Consider the following 25,405-nt stretch of genomic DNA (forward strand, 5'->3'; position numbering starts at 1 on the left):
AAATGGGGGGGGAGGGGGGCTCCAGCCTTCTGTGTTTTCCTGCGAGGCGAGCAAACAGCGTGTGTGTGTGTGTGTGTGTGTGTGTGTGTGTGTGTGTGTTTGGTTTTATTGATCTCTCTCTGGTGTTGCAGTAAATTGGTTTGGCTGTAGAGAGAAGGACCAAGCGCCTACTGCTGTGTGTCTGAGTGTCTCTGACATTTAACATGATCTTTAAAGGCATTTCTCCACAGTGCCCGCAGGATCTAACAGCGTGCTGGGGGAGAGAACCACCCAGCACGCTGTTAGATCCTGCTTACTCCCTCTCTTGCTTTTTCTTTCTCTCTTTCTCTCACGCACATACACACAGGCTCGGGCAGCCCAGCCTGGAGCTGAGACGGCGATGGGGGCAGGTGGTGGGATGCACGGTGGGGGTAGAAAGTTCTGTTAGTCAGCAATTAAAGTCAGAGGTTTCAGGACAACAAATAACCTCTGAAGAGTTGGTCAGTGGAAGTAACGAACGATTTGAAAATGTTTTTGTTTTTTAGCAATTCAACCATTTTGTTGCCCCGGATTAAGTGATATTGTTAAAAGCAGACAGTGTAATCCTGAACACGTCCCTGTCCCTGTCTGTTTTCTCTAGCAGAACATCTCTTGTGCCACAGTTTTGAAGCTTTTCTCTATTGTTCTCTTGTCTTTCCAGGATTTATTCCAAGTTCTCTTCAAAGAAGATGCAGGAGCTACCGGAGGCAGGCCTCATGAACTTCCTGCTGCTTTTTCTGGTGGTGGCAAGGCAAGTGGAGCTAGAGGATGTGGCCAGCAGAGCCTGCGAGCTACTGGGTTTCCTTCCCTCTAACTGCCCCCCCGGACACCGCACCCTGGTCTGGAGGGGACAGCTGTCACTGCTGCTGTTGTTCCAGGTACCGTTCATCAATCAGGAAGTGTATTGTTGCAAGCCAGGCACACAGCAAAGGCTTTTGTTGATGCACAAATTCCACCATTTCAAGATGTTTTGCCATCATCTGGTATTTTCTTCCAGGAGAGGGGTCTGGATGTTGGTGCACAGGCCAGCTGGCTGGCATCCTCCTTTAATGAGACGGCCAAAGAGTTCTACAATAAGACCACCGAGGTCTCTCGCAGACTTGCCCTCTGGGGGCCCCTCGGCTCATACCTGGAGGGCGTGGCCGAGGTGTTCGAGACGAGCGCCAGTCTCAACCTCTCTGAGGAAAAGCTGCTCAACGAAGGGTTCGATTGGTTGTTGCCTGCCTGCCGCCTCTCAGAGCTGAACTCTGCCCTGGGTTTTCTACAGATCGTCCTCGCCCAGCTCAGGTGAGACAGCTGGTGTAAATACTCCCAGTATCCCTTACTTTTTCTCAGTTTCCCTCATTCTTTTCTTTTCCTGATAACTGCTCCTTCACAGGTATAGGTCACTTCCAGACACATCCTGGCCAAGGCCAAGCTAAGCTTCTATTAAAATCTGATAAGTGGATACAGCAGAATAGAGAGAACTCTTCTGCTCCTCCCAACCCAGCCCGGACTCCACTCACTTCTCATACTGACAATAGGTGGATTGTGCTGTCAGCAGGAATGAGTGTCTTTAAAGGCCCTGTGTTGCGTTGAGGCCCCTGTTAGTCTCGGCAGACCTAGTGGCCCCCATGTCACCCTCTCCAGGTGCTGGTAAAGCTCTGTGTAGAGTTACAGGCCCAAGGGACCCGCCATGGACCCTCCTGTCGTCATGGGGACGGCGGCAGGGCTGTGAGCCCGTTGAGAGACTATGGTCAGTCGGGCGTCAGGACGGGTTCAGCCGTAGGACACGGGTGTTTGTTACATGAGCGACCTCAGCTGAAGGCCAGAGAGCCACAGCTGAAACAGTGTCTGTTTATGTGGGGAGGTAGAGGTGGGAACAGAAGGGAGGGGAGATATAAATCTGGTGAGACTGCAAGGCCATGGAGTGAGGAATGATGTGTGATCCTTAACTGTAGATTTCCAGTTAAATCTGGTGTTGAAGAGTTGAGTATCACCTTGCTCGTCAGCTTTTTAAGCCTGCAACAATCCTTTGTTCTTTCCAATGAACCATAATTACCGTAAGTAGTATAGCAAGTAGGAGTGGGAATCACCAGACGCCAATATATTGCAATATATAACCTCTGTTCCAACTTCAAATTTTTCCCAATTTCAAATGACGTCCCCAAAAGGAAACTTTGTCAACATCTGTTTTATCTAAAAAGATACATCTCTTTGTTTGTTCATATCACTTCAATTGGATTGTTGCAAAATGGGACTGTCAAGCAGACAAAGTGACCAACACATATCCAATAAAATATTGATACTTGTCGCCTGTGTATCGATGCAGAATGGTCACTGAAGATATGGTAATACTACGCTTTATCGATGTTTTTTCCCCCACCCCTATTAGCAAGTAGTACTCATGCTTAAATTAATTACCTAAAGTACTTGAATTGCTACACGGATATGTTCCAAATGGGATTCAAATCTTGGAAAGTGGCTAACAGAGCTGATCCAACTGTAGTCATGTTGGCAGCATCAAAATAAAAGAAAAGAAGTGAAAAAGAAACCAGGTGTGATGAAAAGTAAAATCAGGGTTGGGAAGCGTTTCAACATTTCTGATACAGTACCTGAGTCTCTGTACTAATACCACAAGAATAGTTTTTTTAGAAACATTTTAGAAATAAAAGTAGTTTTGCTACAAAACCCTTATTTTCATTCTAACTGAAAAAGACCAAACAGTAGCTGTTAGGGCGGTGCAGTTAATCCAAATGTTGTTCGCAATTACAAGTGATCAAGAAAAACTATTGTTTTGCAAGTAATCTCTTATTTTGTCTTGTGTTCTGAACAGGGAAGATAATGTTCAAATGGGAAAAGTATTAAGGGAAGTCTCACAGTTCAAGGTGTTTTCAAATTGATATTTTCTTGGCCACTTGGGGGCAGCGTAGCAAGCTGTAACGACAACATCGGAATTTAATCACCTTATAAAGTTGTTATGGCAAACAATTTCCTATTTCAGTCATTTGGAGTCATGTGTCTGGCTATCTGGTCAATGTAAAACTAAAAATCACTCTTCTTTAAACCGCGTATATTCTGCTTATTTTCAGGCTCATAATTGTGTTTAGAGGTTGTACCAGAATAGGTTTACATGGATTCATTTTCAGAAGACACCCTATTTTTGTTGTACTGCACATTGCTGCAGCTTCTCTTTTCACCCTGTGTGTTTTAGCTCCAGAGTGAGACATCTCATTTGTTTTAGATACAGAGTAAGACATCTCACTTCTATACTAGCTTTGTTGGGAGTCGCACATGCTCAGTAATTAGGTAAGATCCCATCAGCTAGACAACTCTTTCTCCAGCTTTGGTCAATCCAAGGGAGGATTAGCTGGGAGACTTCTTCTAGGCGAGGGCCACTTGTGGAATACCTGCAGAACAGGGACAGGAAGTAGTTCTTTTTTGAGTTTATGGTCAACTGGCGGCTGTTGTAACAATGTTTTGCCATTGAGAACGCGCTAGCATGCTACCTCGTCTCGGCTAGTGACGTAGAAAGCCGTGCAGATTTTGAAAAGCTCACATGGAGATTGAAGACAGAGGACGTTCAGAAACCGAATCTCACTCAAAACAGGATGGATAGTTTTTTTCCAAGATTGTATGTGTGTGGAAGCACCAGAGAAATAAAATAACACCCCAAAATCCCAGAAATAATAATATGGGCATTTTAAGCTCTGTGTTGGTCTACACCAACTTCCAAGGGAAATATTTGGCTCTTGAGAAGCTAAATGCTTCGTTCAACAACTAGTCGCTAACTTTGTCTGTCCTGACAATGAGAAGACGGAAGCAAAAAACACTCCATAGAGCGGAGGGAAACTCCACTCGGGTGATAATTATCTGGGCGTACATTCGCTACGAGTGACCGCTTTCACATGACTCATTTCATTCATCGTTTTAATTTCCATTGTTACTATAAAAGTATTGATTATATGTAGCCACTTTAAATCAGAAACGGATCAAAGCTTAGGTAAAGAAGAAAGCAAATCCAAGCCAGCACTCAATGCAAAATGTAGTAAATCTTTTGCTAGTCAGTGTTGCGGACACTTTTCAATCATTTTTTAAAAATTGTATTGGACTTTCATTGCCAGCCCTAGTAAGTACGTATTTCAGGTTTTGCTGCATTTCTTAATATGCATGTGATTTTTTTTTAAATAGTTTTCACACCACCAGAGATAAACTGGGGGCTTTACTAAGCAAAAAGTTTTACTGTCACTTTGTACTTACACTGCTTACAAAAGGTTAACAAATGAGCTAAACACTAGAGTAGGGACATTGTAAAGTTAAGTGTTACAGTGCCCTCTGCCTGATTCATGTAGGTGTATGATTGCTTGATTGCCTGCACACACACACAAACCTACACACCCGCCCACACACCACCAGTGAAACACTAACCGAAGTGCACTCTCTCTCTTACTGCATCACATGGTACCTCGTTAGCTTTGCTAATTCCCAAACTTCCTATCTCAGATCTCGGGGTTGGAGGGCACACATTTGCACATTAATGGCCAGAAGAGCGAGAAGACGAGAACTCCCTGAGGGCCTCTGGGTTATAGCCTGGACCACACTGACCCATTTGACCACATCACAAAATACCGTGTTCTCTCTTTCCAACCCGTCCCACCAAATTAAACATAATTCTCCAGGCTGGCAATTCTCGGTATCTCTTTGTGATTAATGTCTATTCTGTGACACAATTAATGGGCAATTATGTAGCCTTGGCAAATTTAGCCCGTGCATCATTATGTCTATTGAGAGCCGTGTGGAATCTGCACACATTAAGAGAATTATTCTGCCAATGGCTGAGGCAGTGGAGGGTCCGAATATTCCCTCTTGATAGCCATTGCCATGGTGCTGAGGCAAGAAGCCAGTCCCAGGCGTAATTCCTCAGTTCTATTCCTTCCCATGACCCTCTACTGTGGGAGAGTGGGCGTGTTGCTGGTTGATGAGGTGAGCTGGCATTGGCACCCCATGTTTGATCTGCTTTTGGTACAAACAAGTAATCCCCCGTCTCCTTGGCTTAATAAAATACCAACCTCCTTGTGAAGAGTTTTCCTTTTGTGAGCATTAAGACCTTTTACCGGATACAGAGCCTTTCTTTTCAAAGTAGAGGACAACTACAGTTTGGTTATTTCTGAGAAATGTAGTAACAATTACACCTTTTACACTTTTTACTTTCACAATTACACTTTAAATTAACAAGATAAAACAGAAAGTGGACATGGATTAAATTTGGCTTGTGCCTGGGTGGGTGTGTTTGATGTGTCTCTGTCATTATTAGGATGCTTTATTTTATTTAATGTGTCTGGATGTTGGATGCAGCTGGGGGAAGGGTTAAACAGGGTCCGTAGTGGTGTGTTGTCATTGGCTGTGTGTGTATGTGTGTGTTTTTGTGTGTGCACATTGTAAGAAGCCGCAGTGAGCAGGATTAAGTGGGGTCTCTGATGATGTCTTGTACAATGAGGGCTGATGGGTGTGAAAGGCCCATTCCGCAGTAGTAACGAGGCTAATGAATTCAGACTCTAATCGATTGTCTCAGCTCTCTCTGGATTAGATGCAACCTTGCTGGAAGGTGTGTGCGTGTATGTGCGTACTATAGCAGCAGACTAGTGTGCGTGGTTGAGAATTGGGGGGGGGGGGGGGGGGTTACTAGTTCCTCTGTCCTTTCCTCCTTCCCCAGCACACCTCAACGTCGCTTCCCCACACCCCCACCTGGGCGAATGAGCGGGACAGGAGGATCATCTCCAGTCTAAATGAGATTACAGCTCCTTCAGCTGCTTATCTTGGCTAATGCCAGCCACTGTGGGGCTGCTGTAGCGGCTGAGGCCAGGGCCAGGGATGAGCCAGAAGAGCCAAAGTATAGTCAGTGTACGGGGGATCAGCATTAGGCTCCACTCTATGCCTATAATATCCTCCTCTCCTTCTCCACCTCTACCTCCACCTTGCAGCGCACCGCCGCACCCAGTAATCCCCCAGGAGAGAAGCGAGGGAAAACACATGACAAAGGAGCAAAAGAGGAAAAACGGGGGGCGCAAAAAGGATTCAAGAAAGTAGAGGGTGGAGTTGGATGGTGTCGCACACAAGAGGGAGCGCTATGTTTGGATTTTGTATTGGGACAGATTTGTTTATTTGCTTTCTTTTGTGTATGTGTATGTGTGTCTGGGTCCTTCCAGGCGGGTCCATCAGCGCAGTGTCCAGTCAGCTCCCACCGTGGCTTGGGCTCCGGGTAACAGCAGTGTGGTGAAAGAGCGGCACCTAGCGGTGGCAGCAGCACTCTGGGCACACTTCTTCCCCTTCCTGCGCAGCCTACGCCTCTCCCAGACCCCTCCGGCACAGCTGGCAGATGCTGCTGCAGGTCAGCAACGCCCACTCGAAGGAAAAATAGACACAGTGTGCAGGGAGGAAAGGGCTGCAGATGGAGAGGCTGGGGGACAGAAAAGCTAATGATAGCATTTTTAGATAAAGTCAGATCATTTTAGGGTCAGTTTGGCAGAGAGAAGAACATTAGTAGTTAAGGATATGATGGTTTCAGGAAGAGAACGTTGGACTGGTTAGTCAGGACACATGCCTCCGTTCCTTACAATGCTCTATTTAATCACGCATGTATCATCTTTCTAGCATGGCTCAACTCATGTACGTGCTGGGATAAAGCCTGACATTGCGCCGGATGTCCCTCCCCTCTTGCTACAGTATATATCGGTTACTGGGAAGTAGTGCTGCCCTGGACGGTTGTGATAGGTTTAAACAAGCCAGTGCCCCCCCTCCCCCCTTTTTGCCAGAGTAGACAGGCCGTGTAGTCAAACCATACTCCATCACTGACACAGCAAGTCTACCTTTCTAGTAATCATTCTCTCTTCCGTTAGGCTTCACCCTGTTGGCCTTTGATCTGCCGAGTTCCGCCCCCCAGGACCTTCAGCCCAACCCAGTCCAGTCCATCATGCAATGCTTTGGCTGGGACGACATGGTTCACCCACTCCTGGTAACTCGCTACCTGCCCCATCTGCTCCAAAACAGGTACAGTTAACCTTCGAGATCTGCCATGTATGCCTTCACCTCGATCGCAAAGCATTTTCATCACATCACTCCCAAAGGTCAGTGAGACAGGGATGAGGTACATGTCTGAACCTGTCAGCTATCAGGCTTCATCATGGCACATGTCACTTGACAACACTGTTTTGGCCTAATCCTATAGGTATATTTGGTGATATCTAATTAATAAATTTGACAGTGCGTGTCCTTGGTATTATCAAAATAGGTTTTAATGAAGAAATTGCTCCCATGCCTCTAAACAGAATTCAAAATGTAAGGCAGCTTCAAAATTACACTCAAGGGTACGAAACAACGGGACTATTCCAAACCTCAAAGGTCCTCTTCAGACCGTGCCAAGTGCTGGTGCTACACCTGAATGTGAAGACAGAACAAGGACACTCCTCGTATTGCTAGTTCAGAAGTAGCAGCCTGCCAAGCCTCTATGCTATTCACTACAATTTGAGCTGTTATCACTATGTAATTTATGAAATGAAGTAACAGTTTTATTCTTATTTAATCTTATTCAATTATTTTAGACCTTATTTTTCACTCACTTTATCCTTCTGAAGTCGTCATTAGAAGCTGTATGTCAACATCTGATAGAAGAGGCACTTCTGTGCTTCAGACACAGAGAACATGTGTTTGTAGTTTGACACTACAAACATTACATTTGTGTGACACGATTCTCTGTCCCTGCCTTTCCCAGCGAGCTGGTGTCCTCACTAAGCAGCGATTCTGCCGCCGTTGTGACCGGTTCGGCCCAAAGCCTGTCAGTGAGGGCCTGGTTCCGCTGTGTTCTACAGCAGCACCTTCACAAAAACCCAGACGGGTCTGACAGCAGAAAAGGTAATGCCGCTGAGTCTACAATGTGATGCATTTTTAATCATCCCTTGGACACCAGGCAGGGCTTTGATACAGGTGTGTAATGGAATTCAGAGACAGCAAAGGTTTTTGGACTCTGGCAGGAAGTGTCTGTGCATTTTTGCAAATTTTAACCAGGATTTTTTTAGCTCCTTCCACCCTGAACCCACAATTTATAGTCTGTCCAATTGTGTGCAACAACAACCGATTTTAGAAATGGTTCTGGACTCAAATGTGGATCCTTAAAGGTCTGATGACATGGTTCTCTTTGGATGATTTATATAGACCTACGTGGTCCCCTAATACTGTATCTGAAGTCTCTTTTATATAGACCTTAGTGGCCCGTTAATACTGTATCTGAAGTCTCTTTCATATAGACCTTAGTGGTCCCCTAATACTGTATCTGAAGTCTCTTTTCTATAGACCTTAGTGGTCCCTAATACTGTATCTGAAGTCTCTTTTATCTAGACCTTAGTGGTCCCCTAATACTGTATCTGAAGTCTCTTTTATATAGACCTTAGTGGTCCCCTAATACTGTATCTGAAGTCTCTTTTACATAGACCTTAGTGGTCCCCTAATACTGTATCTGAAGTCTCTTTTACATAGACCTTAGTGGTCCCCTAATACTGTATCTGAAGTCTCTTTTATACAGGTCTTAGTGGTCCCTTAATACTGTATCTGAAGTCTCTTTTATATGGACCTTAGTGACAGGTATTAGGGATGAAGGGTACATTAGTATTGAAAGCACCAGGGTTTGTGCCTTCATTGTTTCCAGGCCGGGCTATGGAGGACCAGCTGTGTGAACTGACCCGGCTCGTGCTGAGACTTCCTCAGGTGGACTGTCTGTTGCAGAGAGCGCCGGGCCCCCAGCCCGTGGCCACGAGGCTAGAGCCCACTGCAGCCCTGGAGGTTTTCGTCAAGGTAACGCAGAGTTACTGTAGCGTGTCTACGATTTACACTTTAATGTCCCTGAGATGTAACCCTTTCCCCCAGTTTAGGCTTTTGTACTCAGCATATCTTAGATCTTATCTATCCGCACCTTTACTCAAGTCCACACACACACACACACACACACACACACACACACACACAAACGCACACACATGCATGCCACTGTCATAGCTAGGGATAGAGCGATTATAGGGATGTTTTTTGGCAGTTTGCAGATTCTCTGTATCAGCGTTTTATTTGCCCAATAACCAATAAAGTTGATTCTCTGACTATCTGTTACTGTGTATTACACTGTAGGTTTAGAATGTATATAAAAAAAATTGCTTAAAGCATGTAAACAAAGATTGGTGTTGGCATTTGTAACATTCTGAAATCTTAATTAAGATTTTCATTTTCACTGTAAATGCATATGTGTTCCAAATACCGTTTTCATTACCTACTACCAATCGGTATCAATATGGGCCTTAAAAAAAACAGTATTGGTCGATCATAGCAGCCTGCTGTATTTACATGGAGGTATTTTGATTCCTTTATATTACATTTTCTGCTTTCTCACGCCTGGTGGCAGGCCGTAGGCAGTGTGTACAGTGGACTGCAGGCGTTGTCTGAGCGTTCAGCCATGGTGACCAGAGCCCTGGACTACATAGGTGACATCCTAAAACACATTAAACCCACTCTGGTCAGCAAGAACCAAGAGGGACTGCAGCTGACCTACTGGGCTGTTGGTAGGTGCACTACTTTAAACACCTTATATTATACAATAGACAGAGCTTCACGAGCTTTGTTTCTTTATTTTCTTCTGTGTGGCCTAAGGCAAAGACATTAGTTATATTACAGTTGTGTGTCTGACTCTGTTTTGTGCCTCTTTGATTCAGGTTGCATAGTGAAGCACTGGAGCCCCCTGCTGGCCACATCTAAAGCCCAGCAGCTTCTGTTCCGTATTGTGGACGGGCTGCTGCTTCCCCACAACCTCACACAGCAAGACAAAGCACTCCGGGACAGCCTGCCTCTATATTTACAGGTTAGGACAAATATATACTATATATTGCACACGCAGCAGGCCCAAAGGTGTTTGGTGTTACGAAAGAGACCTGAAATCCGAATCATAACCCCTTTCGTCACTCGCCATCTGTAATTTGTTCAGTTGTTTTTTATCCGGGATCTCTTAAATCATTCCTCCCGTAGGGTCTGTCAGTGGCTTCCAGTGTGTCTCAGTCGCAGGGCGCCTACATGAAGCAGCAGCTCCGCTCCGTTACCCGCCGGTATCTGGACCATTTCCTTCCTGCCTCACCTTCCATGGGCATCATTGCCAATCACCCAGTGCTTCTGAGTGCCTGTGAGGCCAACCCAAGCACCCGCGGAGCAGCGCTGAGGCGGACCATCCTGGAGGTGCTCTGGTAGGTCTCCTACCGGGGGAGTTGCATATATGCATGGATATGAATGGAGGGATGAACGAATGCATGGATGCGTCTGAAAGTAGGATAGAGTGGTCTAAAGGCATGTATGGTTAAACAGAGGAACCAAGTTAAGGAGGATGGCTTTTATCTTATTTTTAATCTGGAATTTGCACAGCTCTTTAGAGTAACCCATATGTTTACTGTACATTTGTCTTTTAATTGTTTTTACCCCATGCTTGCTGTTGTGTGTCTGTTGTAACTCTTGCAGCAATGTCACTCAGTGTCCAAAACAAATTTCTCCTTCTGGAGACTAATAAAGTTACTTTGATTTTGAGTTGTTTGCCTGTCATGGCCTCAGAACCACCTGACTTTGACATTAGTTTCACATCCAGATTGTGTTTGGATATGACTCCTGTCCAGCAAATCAACATGGGGTTAGGGTTTCATAGTGGAACAGTGTGTCCGCGGGGTCTATAAAAGTCTACAATTTCAAAATAACAATATTTAGGCCTTAAAGAGTCTTAAATTTGCTGAAGTATTGTGTTCTAGGTCTTAAATAATGTTAAACAGGTCATAATCATGTAACACTAGCTCTAATTCTCTTATTTTTTTATTCTATGGGGTTGTAGTTCTTTAATATACAAACTATAATTTCTCTGTATTACTACTACAAATGGGATCAACATGCAACTTTTATTGCAGACGTGTAGCTTTCGTCTTATTGGAGTCTCTTTCGGATTGTACCTTAGACAACAAAGGTCCCATGGCATGAAAATGTCACTTTATGAGTTTTTTTAACATTAATATGAGTTCCCCCAGTCTGCGTATGGCCCCCAGTGGCTAGAAATTGCAATAGGTGTAAACCAAGCCCTGGGTATCCTGCTCTGCCTTTAAGAAAATGAAAGCTATGAATGAAAGATGGGCCGATCTCCCCTTTCTCTGCTTTGCCCACCCAGAGAATTTGGCCGACCCATGAGAGAGAGACATCATGGAACTGGCTCTAGTGGCTGTTAGTCTGCACCAAGGCTGAAATTTGAGAAAGAGACTCCAGATACAGTATTAGGGCACCACTAAGGTCTATATAAAAGAGACTTCAGATGCAGTATTAGGGGACCACTAAGGTCTATATAAAAGAGACTTTAAATACAGTATTAGGGTACCACTAAGGTCTATATAAAAGAGACTTTAAATACAGTATTAGGGTACCACTAAGGTCTATATGAAAGAGACTTCAGATACAGTACTAGGAGACCAGTAAGGTCTATATAAAAGCATCCAAAGAGCACCATTTCATGGGACCTTTTAACAGATTTTCTTCTTCAGCTTTGGGAAAGTGCAAGTTTAGCGATACTTGGCTTTAAAAACTTTAAAAACTTTGCCATTTCTTCTTCAGATCTACAAGTAATTGGAATTGTCCCTTTCCAACGTTACAGTGAGAGCTTCCTGCAGTTTAAAGGACACGCCCCTCCGCCTCGGCTCGCATCTCTCCTGATGTTCCTATTGGAGCTCCTGAGGCGAAACAATGACTCGGACCCCACCCTCCTCACTCTGCCCCTCCCCTCTCTGCTGCGCTGTGTGATGCTGGTCAACGAACCGCAGGGTACGATCATGCTGGTGCACATACACACAAACTAATCCGAAGCCTATCATGTTTTTTGTTACATTGAGTGTTTGTGTCATTTGGGATTGGTCCTCAGAGTTTAACGCGCACGACAGCTGGATTCTCTCAATATCACAAGATAAAGTGAAATCAAATCAAATCGGGCTTTATTGTCATTACTTAGACATTCCACATTTATAAGGCTTTTGAATACTGTGCATTAAAACAATTAAAGTCAAGTTGCTGTGTGGCCAGGTTGGTTCAGTGGTAGAGCAGGCGTACATGTACTTCGAGGTTAATTCTCCAAAGCAGAGGTTCAGCGTTCATGTCCAACTTGTGAAAATTCCCTGCATGTCTTCCCCATCTCTTGCCCCTTTCTTACTTAGCTGGGTTGTCAAAAATTAAAGGCAGAAAAGCCCCAAAAATTATCTTTGAGAAAAGAAAAATAAGTCAAGGTGCTTGGAAAAACAAAAAGAAATGTAACAAATACCCCCCATCCCCTACATACGTTTCCCTCTCTTTTCTCTCTTCACACACACACTCACCCACCCACATATACAACACATGTATTATGGGATACAGGTAATTGACTGACACCCTCCCATCCATCCCAGACAACACCCACCCTCTTGCACACATGTGTAAAAGAGCAGCAGGTTTCAGCATAAGAAGAAGGTGATATCATGTCCAGAGGTAGTGCGGTTGGTCATGACAGGTGAATGTATGGCCCAGGGGAAGAAGCGATTGGTTACTCTGCCGGTGCGGGCTTTCATTGGCCTGTCCGAATCTTTCTGGTCAGGCTCCACCCTGGCCTGGCTAATCAGCATCAATCAGCAAAAGAGCAGTGGTGGGTACTGCAGGCTTTTCTCGGTGGAAAGGCAGTTTTCTTTCTCCCGGCAGGCTTCGGCAAGAGTTTGATAGACAGATGGTTCATCCAATCACCTGCAACGGGTCCCAATAACGGATTCTGAGATGTTTCTGTGTGACCGATCATCTGACACGTCTCGTTACCGCAGAGTTTCCTTGTTTAACAGTCTGGCAGAGAGAAAGAGAACTTTCAGTTATGAGTAATGTGAAGGAGCGTCTTACCAGACCATCTCACTTGCTCCTGTATAGTTTGGAAGAAAAAGTTCTCTCAGGTCCAAATCGGAATTTTATTTTTTATTGGGCATTATAAAATGCCAATACCAATATTTCATGAAATGCCGGATAACGACCAATAATATCGGCCCGCCAATATATATCGGTTGGGCTCTGCTCTATATTCCCTCATTCATACTCACAACGTTGCTTCTGGTGATGTCATACAGGAAACTGTTAGCTACTAAAAGGACCACAGCTCAGTGAAGAAACTGACGTTTTGTCAAACACAGCGATGACTTGTTTTTCTAGGATCACGTATGTTTGTATGTATGACTGCAATTCACAACAGCACACGTTAAAGTCCTTTTTTTTCCCCTCAAAGTTCTCCAAAATAAATGTTTCCAGATATGCATTGGCCGCAACTTCCCTTAGCTCCCAAAAAAAAACATATATATATATATATATATATATATATATATATATATATATACATACATATAAATAATCGTAGCACTTAGAGGTCTCACTTACAGGGGAGATGGTTGCAAACATGTCCTCAACACTTGGAGTTGTCATCAATCCTCACTTCGGGGCAAATTATACAGAAAAAACAAGTCACGTTGGTTAGAGTGATCACTGAAGGGCTGTCTAATGACATCAGTGTGTGTGTGTGTGTGTGTGTGTGTGTGTGTGTGTGTGTGTGTGTGTGTGTGTGTGTGTGTGTGTTTTTTCCTGAGCAGTGAGGAAGACGAGCACAGATGCCTTACAGCTTGTGGTGGAGCGATGTGCCGCTGCGTCTACAGAGGGACCGTGTGACCAGATGATCACTGTCTTACGGTAATTGAAAATAATGTCTAGCAATAAAAATCCGCACCTGTATTAGAGCTGTGTGGCGGCGGATGCACACACCTTGATATCAGCTATTTAGGCACAAAGTAATACTATATAAATATATTACAGTAAAGCCTATTTTTATCCTTCAGCGCTTTTACTGTTTGTGTAATCCCAATGCCCCTAGGTCTTTTGTGGAGGAGAATGAGGGAGTCTACGACAGGCAGGTATACAGTGTCCTGGAGACGGTGGCGGTTTTGGATCCCCCTGTGGTTCAGGTTCTCATACCCAACCTGTCTGTCAGTCTGAGGAACACAGAGCACAAGCGAGGACTGGGCAGGAACATCGCCTTGAGGTGAGCAAGCACATGAATCACATCGTGGAAGCCGCGTAAACTGCATTCATGGCCCTGAGCTATTTTTTACGTTGTCTAGACGATAAGCAGGTGTTGCGTACACAACTGGAAATATTCTGCATTTGAAGGGCTGGGTAACCTAATCAATACTTTTTAGGCGCCGGACAAGTTGCCCCGAAAGTTTGGAGTAGCGAAAAATGCCCCGTCATTTTTTAATTTAGTTTTTAGTTTTTTTGGGGGGCATATTTAGGCCTTTATTGACAGGACAGCTGAAGAAATGGAAGGGGAGAGAGGGGGGGAGACATAGACACAGATCGTAGTAAAACCCGGGCCCACTGCGGAGAGGAGTAAACCTCTATGTATGGGCGCCTGCTCTACCAGCTGAGCTGCCTGGGCGCCCAAAATGCCCCGTCATTAAATACCTTAAGGAGTAAATCTCATCAGCGTTAGAGAGCCAATAAGCATGCAGCATGCTTCTACCAAGATCTAATAATGCTGCTGATTGGCTGTCTAACGTTACATGTCATAGAGACTGGACTCCTGTAGTAAGAGCTGAAAAATAATTTAAAACCTTTGTGCCGTAATACTAGGATTTCTTTTTGTCTGTTTTGGAAGCGATATTGACAGTCATGATACTGGTATCGGTACCGGGGTTGGACATTTGTGAACGATGCCCAGCCCTATGCATTTTTAGGCTTTATTGAAGATGTGGACTAAAGAGACTGCTCCATCTCTCTGTGTAACAGGAATGCATATAGGAAGTTGCTGGGCCTCCTTGGAGAGAGTGGGCAGGCTGAAATAACCAGTCTGGAAGCAGACTGAAGTCTTTTTCACAAGAGGGAAAGAAAAAAAAAAAAAGGACCAGCTCCAGGACCTGCCACCAGCTCCAAGAACCACTCCTACCAACCTCCGTTTTCTGTGCTCTATCTCTTAATGTGGTCATCAGAAAAGTACAGCGCTTCCTACAAAAGTATCCTTTCATTAACTGAGTTAATGTGAAACCTCACCTGTTGCTGTAGTGCTGGAAAAACAGCACTGGGAATGTCTCCAAACACCTTATCAGCTGTATTTTAAAGAATGCCTGTAAGCATAATAGCAACCACAATGTTATATAGTGTACAGATTGTAAAGAAAGCGAAGCTTTGCATTTTGGCAGGTGCATTAATAATGAAATAAAAATGTGACAATACATATGAAGGTGCTCATATTGGTGTTTTGGTTTTATAGTTGGGAATGTGAGCACACGCTATTTGTGCTTATACCATCAAATGCTGGATCTACTCTGAAATTCCATATTTAATGACAGTTAAAGAAGAAAGTAAAAAGAGAAGAGTACTGTTTTTTCCAATTTGCGCTCGCCTTTCCAAGTCAGAGCAATTTCTTGCAATCCGGCTTTAGTTTGGACCTAATCACATGAAGGGTCGCTCTCGTCTCCCACAATCACAAAGTCCCATTTTCTGTCCCTGCTAGTCATCTGCCGGCGTCGTCAAACTGCAACGCATCCCTTCATCTGAGTCTGTCGGCTGCACTGCGTTCCTTTACCTCCAAGGGTGTCAGACGTGTTTTGAGAAGCCGAAGAAAGGCAGAAGTGATGCTTTAAATTAGTTATTAGTCATCTAACGCTGCTAGATAATACACCTTCTTTACCTCTTAGCTATCAACAGTCCTTATAAAGTACATTCCAGATGGGTTCATATAGCTTCTTTATTCTGAAAAAGGGCCATATGTTCTTTCAGACATGTTATTTTTTGGACAGAAGAGGGAATTGCTGGGAGCCATTTTTCTTTCTTTTGGTCAAAGTAGATTTTGTTAACCTAAAATCAGCACATTGAAGTGTTTTTTATATGTATTGTACACACTTCTTTGGAGACATTTCAATAGATATTCTCTGAATGATGACACCCATTAGACAGAAACAGTCTTTGGTCCTGAGCAATCTCACACTCACATACACAGGGCGACAACACACACACATACAGTAGTGTGTTGCTGCGGATGCAGAAAAATCAAGTCATTTTTTTGTACTTATTCGGATTACAAAACGACACCGGTTATTTATGCACTAATGATCTTCAGCTTCAGGCTCTTGACATTTGTTATCCCAATCTGTGATTTCAAAAGACACGCGAGTCAATGAGAAAACCGTCTCTGTCCTCTTTATCTTGAAAAACATCCTGCATGCTTTTCAGGCCACCAAAGTGATTATAGAGTGTATTATGGAAATGTTATACAGTGATGTTAGATATAAAAGCCCCTACAGCCCTATAATGGGTTACCAAGAGGACCGTTTCTCAGTAATGTCCATCTCCCACAAATTTTGATAATGGGACTGGCATTTTGTTCCCGTCTTCTTTTGGAATTACAATCCCTCCGGAGTTAATTTTCCCTTAACTTGCTTCACTGGACATCGTGAAAGGTTTCTCAGTTTTTGGGGAAAAACAACAGATACCTGTGTTATTGTGACAGCAGCTTTTTTTTCTAGAAGCTTGCGGGATAACAAGCTATCGTAGCTCAGCGATGTAATGTTATTACATCTGAAATCCCTGTAGACTGGTGTGACCGAGATGGTTCCATAAGGATTACTATGACCAGGGACAATTTTTTTTTTGTTGCAAATACTGACGGTCCAGAGTTTAGTTTGTCCTTTCTGTGGTTGTGTTCATGTTTTGTCCATCAGTGGGTTAAACCGCACCTATCCTGTGATGGGGTACTTGTAGAGTCTGTAGGTTTGGGCAGGTGAAGTAAGGAGCAGGGAGGAAACAAGTTGCTATCCCATTGGAGGCAAATGGCAGTGTTGGCCCGTAGAAAACCTCCTCCTTCCCTTCTGTGCTCACATCCAGCACCTGGAGAAAGGAAACTCATTTAGTAATGTATGGTGTCCCTCAGGGCTCGGCGATATAATGAAAATCAAATATCACGATATTCTTGACCAAATACCTCAATGTTGATATTGCGACGATGCATGGTTGACTATTGGTGCTTATACAAAATGTTATGTAAGGCTGTCCTCCATTAAAGAAATTCTTAGTTGACTAACACTTACATGATTTTGTCAACTAACTAAGAAAAGCACTATATAAATTAAGTTAATTTACCATCTGTAAAACTGAGTTTTCCTGCAAGTTTTTTGCAAGTAATCCTGCAAAAAATCCCTTTAAATCCTGTGTTCGCCTGCTCTAATTTTTTTGGAAATGAGTAATTAAGCATGAATAAGCCTAAAAAATGACTTCTCAACTTAAGAAATCTTAGTCGAGTAATACCAAAACCACAGATAAGTCAACTAATCGACTAAGAGGGGACGGACCTAATGTTATTTACACAATGAAAGTTCAGAAAATGACATCACTTCACTGTAATGCAGCCTGTAAAACCAGGTAACGACAGCCATATTACAATATTACAATATATCCCAAATGTAAGCCGATATCTAGTCTCATATCTCGATATCGATACACTGATAACATTGATACATTGCCCAGTCCTGGTGTCCCTCATAAACCAGAGGTCTCACTGTTTTTTAGGCCAAGGACCCCTTAGCTGAAAGAGAGATGGAGCAGGGGTATGTCTCTGTCTTACCTAATATAATAATAATATTATATAATCTCTTTTGGCAGTTCATCTGTCCCTGTGCTTTTCTTTGCGATCACTTTCTTTAATTCATCAATCAAGGAATCATCGTATGGGAAGCTAAAAAAATAAATCAGCAGCTTTATTAAAATAAAGTAAAGAAAGCTGTTCAAGATGGATAGCCTCTGTTAATTCAATGGCTTTTTAATAGTTAGTGTGCTGCTGTTTCACTGCACTGTATGAATGGCATATTATAGAATGGATGAATTTGGATCGCCTCGTCTGATAAAGGCTAAATCAAAAAGTCTCACCTGAATGCATGCCAGGGGCTCGTTGGTCCAGATCGAGTACCCTCCAACCACGTAGATCCTGTCATCGTGGACGGCTACTCCGGACTCGTTTTGACCTGGGGAGGACAGAGCCGACACAATGCTTCACTGTCCAAAGCAGAGGACATTCTGACAATATGACTTCCATCATGTCCCCCGGGGAGGGAGGGAGATAAAGGCAGAACGATGGGGCCTGGAGAGGGATGGAGACCCGAGATTTGAGCTCCTGGTCTCCTTCCTGTGACTTTGTCTTAAACTTTTCCAAAAATCATAGGAGAGAACAAAAGAGGTAGTTTGTGTTCCTGTTTTACCCACCACACACTACTTTTTCAATATTATACTGTATATAGTGTGGTAACACTTCAATATCATTTATATTATGGTTACTTACTTTTGCCATATTATTTAACAACATATTCAATTCAATTGTATTTGTATTTATTAAGTTTTTTGTACTTTGGCCACCTCCCTTTACTTTACAATACCTTTTATTTAATGCCACTTTACATTCATTCAATACCTTTTGCACATTGTCTGTTGTTTGTGAGTTTACTTGTTGTTTTTTTGCTTTTTACTGTAGGAAACTGCTGCTGTAATAAGGGTATTTCCCCACTATGGGATAAATAAAGTATTATCTAATAAAATATAATCTGAAAGTCATGTGTGAGGAGAGAAGGAGGGCGTGAGTTTACCTAACTGCTGCTATGTGAGTTGAGACAGTGGAACCCCAGGTCAGGTCAGTGCACTCGAGTCCAAGACCGGACTCGAGTACTACAGCGAGACCGTTTTTCTACAGTCTCTGACTTGTCTCGTACTCGCTAGCATTTGGACTCGGACTTGTCTCTGTCTCGGCCACTGGTCTTGCCGGATATGGTTCTTGGTCTCGACCGAGTCCAGGTGTCTTTATTATGTTGATAATAATATTGGAGTGAAAGTAAAACCCAAAATGATTGTCTTGATACTCTCATGCATAAGACCTTTTTTCTGTCCTGGACTCGGTCTTGACTCAGACTCGAACGATTTTGGACTCTGTCTTGTCTTGGACTGGAACTTCTTTGGACTCGGTCTTGACTTGGACTCGACTAGTCTTGTTCTTGGACTTGTCTTGGACTCGACAAAGGTGGTCTTGACTACAGCCCTGGGTCAGTGTCCAACATTACCTCATAACCTTTCCAGGGAACCTAGGCAGCTGCACGATGAGGGTTTTTGTTTTAGGGCTGTCTCCTTTCGGAGCCACACTTTAGCATACTTCCCAGAGCTAGGCTTTAGCATCTGCGTTTGGAGGGGGGTCTGGCGAATCCACACCGCATTCCGGGTTGGGAAGAAAACCTGCTTTGGTTTATTGGCATTTCTTTAAACCAGACTAAAATCTAACTAAACCGGGAAGGAACTTGTTTTGGTGAAACATGTGTATGTTCAAAAGTAGTTTTAGTCTTGCAAAAGGAAACTCCGATTGGACAGATAGTCTAGCTAGGTGTCTGGATTTACCCAGCAGAGATCTGAGGACCAGGTGACCATAGTCCTCAGATTGGACAGATAGTCTAGCTAGGTGTCTGGATTTACCCTGCAGAGATCTGAGGACCAGGTGACCTTAGTCCTCAGATTGGACAGATAGTCTAGCTAGGTGTCTGGATTTACCCTGCAGAGATCTGAGGACCAGGTGACCATAGTCCTCAGATTGGACAGATAGTCTAGCTAGGTGTCTGGATTTACCCTGCGGAGATCTGAGGACCAGGTAACCTCAGTCCTCAGAAGTCCACCAGAGGTTAGAACGCCAACACAAAGAAAGCAGAAGCTTACCGGGGGGGCAAAGAGCGGGATCCGGCGGAATTTCCGGCAGCACCGGAGCAAGTGCAATGTGGTGAATACACACTCGGCTAAACTTAGCGTGAGTTAAATCCACCATCAGGAAGACAGGGACGTTGGAGAGATGGGATGGCACGACACAATGACACAATGACACACTGAGGTTAAACTGTACTGCCCGCCTCAATTATTTCCTCAGTTGAGTTTTCATTAAATGCTCCTGTGAAATTCATCAAGGTCTCCCGAGTCTTTTACACGTATGTGTTGTCCTCGGGTCAAATTGACCCGTTTTCCTATACCAATGTTCTTTTTTAACTACCTAAAATAATATGATTGATACCACACAATGCTCTTTGGCAAGTTTAAAGCTCTACTTTAATTGGGGGGGGACATTAGGCTTTTTCACTTTGTAAAAATTTAACGTGCACAAAAAAATGCTAAAAAGGGAAAGGGAAAAGACCAAAAAGCATGATATGAGCACTTAAAGTAAATGATCTGGATACTTCTTCCACCACTGCACACCTGAGAGTAGTATCTTCTTATGTAACTCATGGAAAGAAAGTGAATATAGATCAAACTATTCCTTTAAAGGGAAGAACAGTCTTGCAGACTAGAGTATTAATCTGTTACTATCAACTGTTTAATCATCCCCAGTATAAATTTGGAAGTGTATGCTTGGTCGTGTGTGTGGTTTCTTGACTCTCTTCACCCACCGGTGAGGAGGCTGAAGGAGCAGCGTGTCCACTGGTCCGCGTCCATGTTGTAGGAGTCGATGTGGCGCACCAGGATGCGGTCGTTGTTGTAGTCCAGGTCGTTGCCGCCCAGCACGTAGAGCTGCCTCCTCACCGCCGCCATCACGTGGTACACTCGCCGCTGCAACATGGGACTGCGGGCCAACCACTGGTCCTGGAAAAAAAGGGAGGTGGAGGTGAAGTTGAAGAATGGATTAGGGGCGATGGAAGCAGATGGAAGGTAGGGAGGTAAAAAAATGATTTGATGCAGATGAGATGTAGTACGAAGAGGGAGGGAGGGAGGGAGGGGAAGAAACAGAGAGGGTGGGAAGGGAAGAAGGAAGAATAAGAAGATTAATATTTAAGCATATCCATGCATAGGTAATTGATGTATGCTTAGTGCTAGATAAATAACAAGACACAGGAGCTCGGGTTTGTACTAATGACTTCCCTCCCTATTTCTAATCATATGTTTCAGCCACTCCATTTTACACCAAAGATCCCTGCTCATTTCACTAAGTGTGGCGGAGCTTATTTTGTGTGTGTGTGTGTGTGTGTGCGTGTGTGTGTCTGCTGGGAGCTGACGGGTGGCCATCTGTTGAGGGTAGAGTGGGTGGGGGGTTGCTGTTGCTCTGGCAGGTGAATGTCGATCCGTGGTGAATACAAATGAGACGCTCTCCCTCTCTCTTTTACTCGCCTCTTCGTTCCCTCGCTTCCACGCCGACATAGACAAACACAGACCCATATGGATATGCACCTTCCACATATACACGGTGCATACGTCCACACGATATACGGCCCCACTGAGATCCAGCCCTCTTTACATAACAGCTGGCTCATATACTGTACATGCACATACAGGAACTGAAGCTTACTACATTCCACTACAGTTAGTTTGAAGCATTGGAAATACAGAAAATACTAATTAATTAAACTAATTCTCATTCAGACTGCAACAGTGTGCGTGCGTGCGTGCGTGCGTGCGTGCGTGCGTGCGTGCGTGTGTGTGTGTGTGTGTGTGTGGTTTCTCTCCTTTAACTACATTCGTAGGGTCCAATAACAGGGAGTTCAGTAAAGTTGTGGGGTCCGGACAGTTTTGTGGGGCCAAAATGCTGGACCCCACAACTTTAAAGGGCTTTATAAGTGTTAAGACTTTAGGATTAGGGTTAGAATTAGGTTATGGTAAGGGTTAAGGTTAGGCATTTAGTTGTGATGGTTAAGGTTAGGGTAAGGGTGAGGGTTGAGGTTAGGCATTTAGTTTTGATGGTTAGGGTAAGGGTTAAGGTTAGGCATTTAGTTGTGATGGTTAAGGTTATGGTTAGGGTGAGGGTTGAGGTTAGGCATTTAGTTGTGATGGTTAAGGTTAGGGTAAGGGGCTAGGGAATAAATAATGTCAAGGATGGGTCCCCACAAAGATAGTGAGACATGTGTGCGTGTGTGTGTCTGTGTGTTCATACGTGTGTGTGTGTATTTGTGCACTTTGTATTTTGGGTAAAAGATTTTAACCTTGCAGAGGCAATATTGATAGGATTTTCATTAAAGGGCCAGTACCAAGGTTTTCGTAACATGAATAATTTACTACAACTCACAAATACACTACTTTACTGTAGCTTATACTCTAAAGTAAGCTGTAGAGTTTCACATTTTTGTATGTGGTTTTCCTATCTTTTTTTCCCATGATGCAATTCCATTTACTTTCATCTCCATATGGCGGGGAAACATTTATATTTTATGGCATTTAAAGAATTCTTTTTTTTTTTTATAAAAGAACGTTAAGAAAAGAGAAAGAAATGTCGGTAAAAACAACAAAAATATTCCAAAAAGCGCAGAAAATAATCATCCCAAACATTGGAAAAAGTGGGGAACGCGGTAAAAGTGTCTTTCGGTTTTAATTTTAAATTATTTCGACCCAGAAAAACTAAAAGTTGCGTGGTCAAGGGGAAGACAACACATGGGTTAAATGAAAATATTGATTCAAGTAGTTTTAAAAAATATGAATCACTACAGCATGTTATACTATATCGTATCCAAACAGGATGAATCACTTAAAACCTCTGATATGGTCTCATAAGCACTTTTAGACCTGAATTATTTAAGACAGTAAAGGATCTCATCATGTCACAGTTACCTGTTCTGGGTCGTACACCATCAGTCGATTCTGGTACTGAGCTGTGTTTGTTACCCCACCTGTAACGCAAAAGAACAACACCTTTGGCTTTTATCAGAGCGCAAAATACTTTGGTACAAATGTGTACAAAGCAGTCTACATCTGGACTACATGTCAAGAGAGTGTCCGTGCACATGCATGTGTAGAATCCAGCATGAGAGTGTGTGAGTGTCTTGAGTCCGTCTTCCTTATCGGGGTATACCTGAGACCCAGAGCAGGTTGTCGGCCACACACCCGGCGTGGCAGGACAGTGAGCGGTCGAAGGGTTGGACAAACATCCATTTGTTCCTCTTGGGACAGTAGCGCTCCACAGAGGGCAGCACCTGCCTCAGCTCGTTCCTGCCCCCCACCGCGTACAAGTACTGACCCAGCACACCCAGGACAAAGTGTTCCCTGCAGGCCTTCATGGGGGCGATCTCAGTCCACCCGTTTGCCCTGGAGTCGTATCGACAAGCAGTCCTTACAGCGCACGTCCTCCCGGTGGCGTGCTCCACCTCCCCACCCACGACAAACAGGAAGTTCCCCATTACGGCCACACAGTGGTGGCTGCGCCCAGTGGGCATGGGCGGCAGCTCGCTCCAGTTCGACCCCCCCGCGACGCGTACATGCTCCTGTGCGGCCGGGTTGAAATAGCGCAACTCCCTGACCCGGCTCACCTCCCGCTTCCGCCCGCCAATTATGTAGAGGGTGAGGGACTGGAAGCGAGGCCGGGTGCGGGCCGATTGGCGGAGGGGCTGGGCGAAGGTGGCGTGGTGGTAGTCCAGGGCCTCCTCCACAAGGGCAGCAGCGGTAGGGCTGGACTTGACAAGAGAGTGGCTACGGGCGAGATGGTGCAGCGTGGGGACGTCCATCAGGCCGTAGCGGACGTGTTGCAGGAGGTCGTCGGTGTACTGGTAACGGCAGTTGTGTTCCAGCCACAAAACCACCAACTACAAGCAGATGGAGTAGAGAAGAACTGGATGAGTTTTTGTTGTCGCGGAGCCTTCACAAAACCGAAAATAAAGTTGAATGCGTTTTAATATAACTCAAATTAAGTAGCCAATGAATGGTGAACTCATTAAAGGTGTTTATAATAAGTCACATGTATTCAGAAACGGTGCCTTTAAATGAGCTACGTATAGTACAGTTGTGATGTCACAACTGTCCTAATATAGTATATGTGGGATATAATGTGTGTAACAAAGTGTTCCTTTACAGCGATATTTAATATTTTAGTCATTATAATTGAATTGTTAACAGTAAAATGACTAAAGATTAAATAACTATTAATAAACCACCTATTAATGATGGTTATTATAAAGTTTTACCGAAAGCCAAAGTATAAGTATGAACCTGAAAATGAGCATAATATGGGACCTTAAGTCCGAATAATTTTGCTCAGCAGGTCAAAAAAATTGAAGGACTACAGTATTTAGCATTTTGTTGCGTTTGGCAAACATTTGGGAATTGCTCATTTAAAATTAAATGCACAATTTGATGAATATATCAAAATTGGGTCATTCATACATGGCTAAAATTGGGGTGCTGCTTCTTTTAAAGTCAAGGGGTGGGTCTGACTTTGAAGCCTCCTACGCATCCAAAAACATAGCGTACTGTCCCTTAAAAGGGGGGGGGGGCAAGATGTAAGAAGTTGTAGTCAAGAGAAGTGGAAGGGGGAAGGAAGAAAGGGTGTGAGAGGAAAGGAAGAGCCAAAAAGGGACCGAATGAAGTCAGTATGGATAGAATAAAAGATTAGAGGATTGAGTTAAAAAAGCAGAAAACAAAAGGAGAGAATCTGAGAGTGTCAGACTGATAATCTGAATTATTTTTCAAGACACCTATAGGCTATTATGGCAAGACTGATGTACAGCAGCACTGCACACGCACACGTATTTATTAATCAGCAGCATTCAATATACAGACTGTAAATATCCACAGGCGCCTGCCTTTGTTTAACGCAGGCGAACTGGCATGCAGGGAATTTAATTGAAGTGGAGAGCGGCGGAAGGTTATTTAGTTGCGACGAGGTGTGAATGTGGGTGAGGTGAGTGGAGATCAAAGAAGGTTTTTTGAAATGCAATCTGTGCAGAGAAGGACAATTTAATATAGTAAAATGAAGTTTTTGGTGAAGTGGAGACATATTGTTTTCAGAAAAAGATGACCAACTCCACAGTATCACACCAGAAATCCAAACTCAGAATTTGGTGTATGATGACGTATAGACAGATACTTAATGTGTTCTGAACAGTTTTTCCTTAATACCCCCTTCAATCCACTCCAAAGGTGTGAAGATGCAGCAAACAAGCAAGTCAGGATTGTCTTTTTATGGTATGTGTGCCACTCTCCTGTCTCTACCCCCCTTTCTCTATCGCTCACCCCGCCTCTCTCCTCCCCATTGCTCTGAAGTGACTGTGTGTGTGTGTGTGTGTGTGTGTGTGTGTGTGTGTGTGTGTGTGAGCGTGTGCACTACGGCAGCTGACTGTGAAGGTCACGCTGCATCACGCAACTTCCTCCGGGCACAGAATAAATGAACTCCTTCTCCTTCCCCGCACTGAAAGAGAAAGTGAGAGAGGGATAGTGTGTGTGTGTGTGTGTGTGTGTGTGTGTGTGTGTGTTTTTGAGAAAGGGAGAGAGTTAGAGCACACAAGACAGGGAGAGAGAGTGTGTGTATATGTGTATGTGTGTATGT

The 25,405-nt window shown here is 43.9% G+C and overlaps 2 protein-coding genes and 1 long non-coding RNA gene across 4 annotated transcripts in view; 2 read left to right on the forward strand and 1 right to left on the reverse strand.

The window, feature by feature from the left end:
* The window catches only part of mms22l (MMS22-like, DNA repair protein), a 24,502-nt gene extending 9,525 nt beyond the window's left edge, over positions 1-14,977 (forward strand). Inside the window, exons 14-26 of the mRNA XM_034874019.1 lie at positions 680-896; positions 1,016-1,305; positions 6,204-6,385; positions 6,894-7,044; positions 7,766-7,905; positions 8,696-8,841; positions 9,440-9,596; positions 9,747-9,892; positions 10,057-10,268; positions 11,702-11,868; positions 13,692-13,788; positions 13,970-14,137; positions 14,884-14,977. Coding sequence (XP_034729910.1) covers positions 680-896; positions 1,016-1,305; positions 6,204-6,385; positions 6,894-7,044; positions 7,766-7,905; positions 8,696-8,841; positions 9,440-9,596; positions 9,747-9,892; positions 10,057-10,268; positions 11,702-11,868; positions 13,692-13,788; positions 13,970-14,137; positions 14,884-14,959 — 2,149 coding nt within the window. The 3' untranslated portion in view covers positions 14,960-14,977. The remainder of the gene's footprint in view (positions 1-679; positions 897-1,015; positions 1,306-6,203; positions 6,386-6,893; positions 7,045-7,765; positions 7,906-8,695; positions 8,842-9,439; positions 9,597-9,746; positions 9,893-10,056; positions 10,269-11,701; positions 11,869-13,691; positions 13,789-13,969; positions 14,138-14,883) is intronic.
* An 846-nt stretch (positions 14,978-15,823) lies between these two features.
* Positions 15,824-25,405, reverse strand: part of klhl32 (kelch-like family member 32) — a 33,102-nt gene continuing 23,520 nt past the window's right edge. For both annotated transcript variants that reach the window (XM_034874049.1, XM_034874048.1), the window contains exons 7-11: positions 22,940-23,666; positions 22,699-22,757; positions 20,553-20,745; positions 18,016-18,110; positions 15,824-16,980 (exon numbers count right to left, since the gene is read on the reverse strand). In XM_034874049.1, coding sequence (XP_034729940.1) covers positions 16,819-16,980; positions 18,016-18,110; positions 20,553-20,745; positions 22,699-22,757; positions 22,940-23,666 — 1,236 coding nt within the window. In that variant the 3' untranslated portion in view covers positions 15,824-16,818. The remainder of the gene's footprint in view (positions 16,981-18,015; positions 18,111-20,552; positions 20,746-22,698; positions 22,758-22,939; positions 23,667-25,405) is intronic.
* The window catches only part of LOC117946167, a 23,807-nt gene continuing 14,319 nt past the window's right edge, over positions 15,918-25,405 (forward strand). The window contains exon 1 of the long non-coding RNA XR_004656977.1: positions 15,918-15,930. This is a non-coding gene — a long non-coding RNA (uncharacterized LOC117946167). The remainder of the gene's footprint in view (positions 15,931-25,405) is intronic.

Source organism: Etheostoma cragini, chromosome 6 (assembly GCF_013103735.1).
Source record: "Etheostoma cragini isolate CJK2018 chromosome 6, CSU_Ecrag_1.0, whole genome shotgun sequence".
Lineage (NCBI taxonomy): Eukaryota > Metazoa > Chordata > Actinopteri > Perciformes > Percidae > Etheostoma > Etheostoma cragini.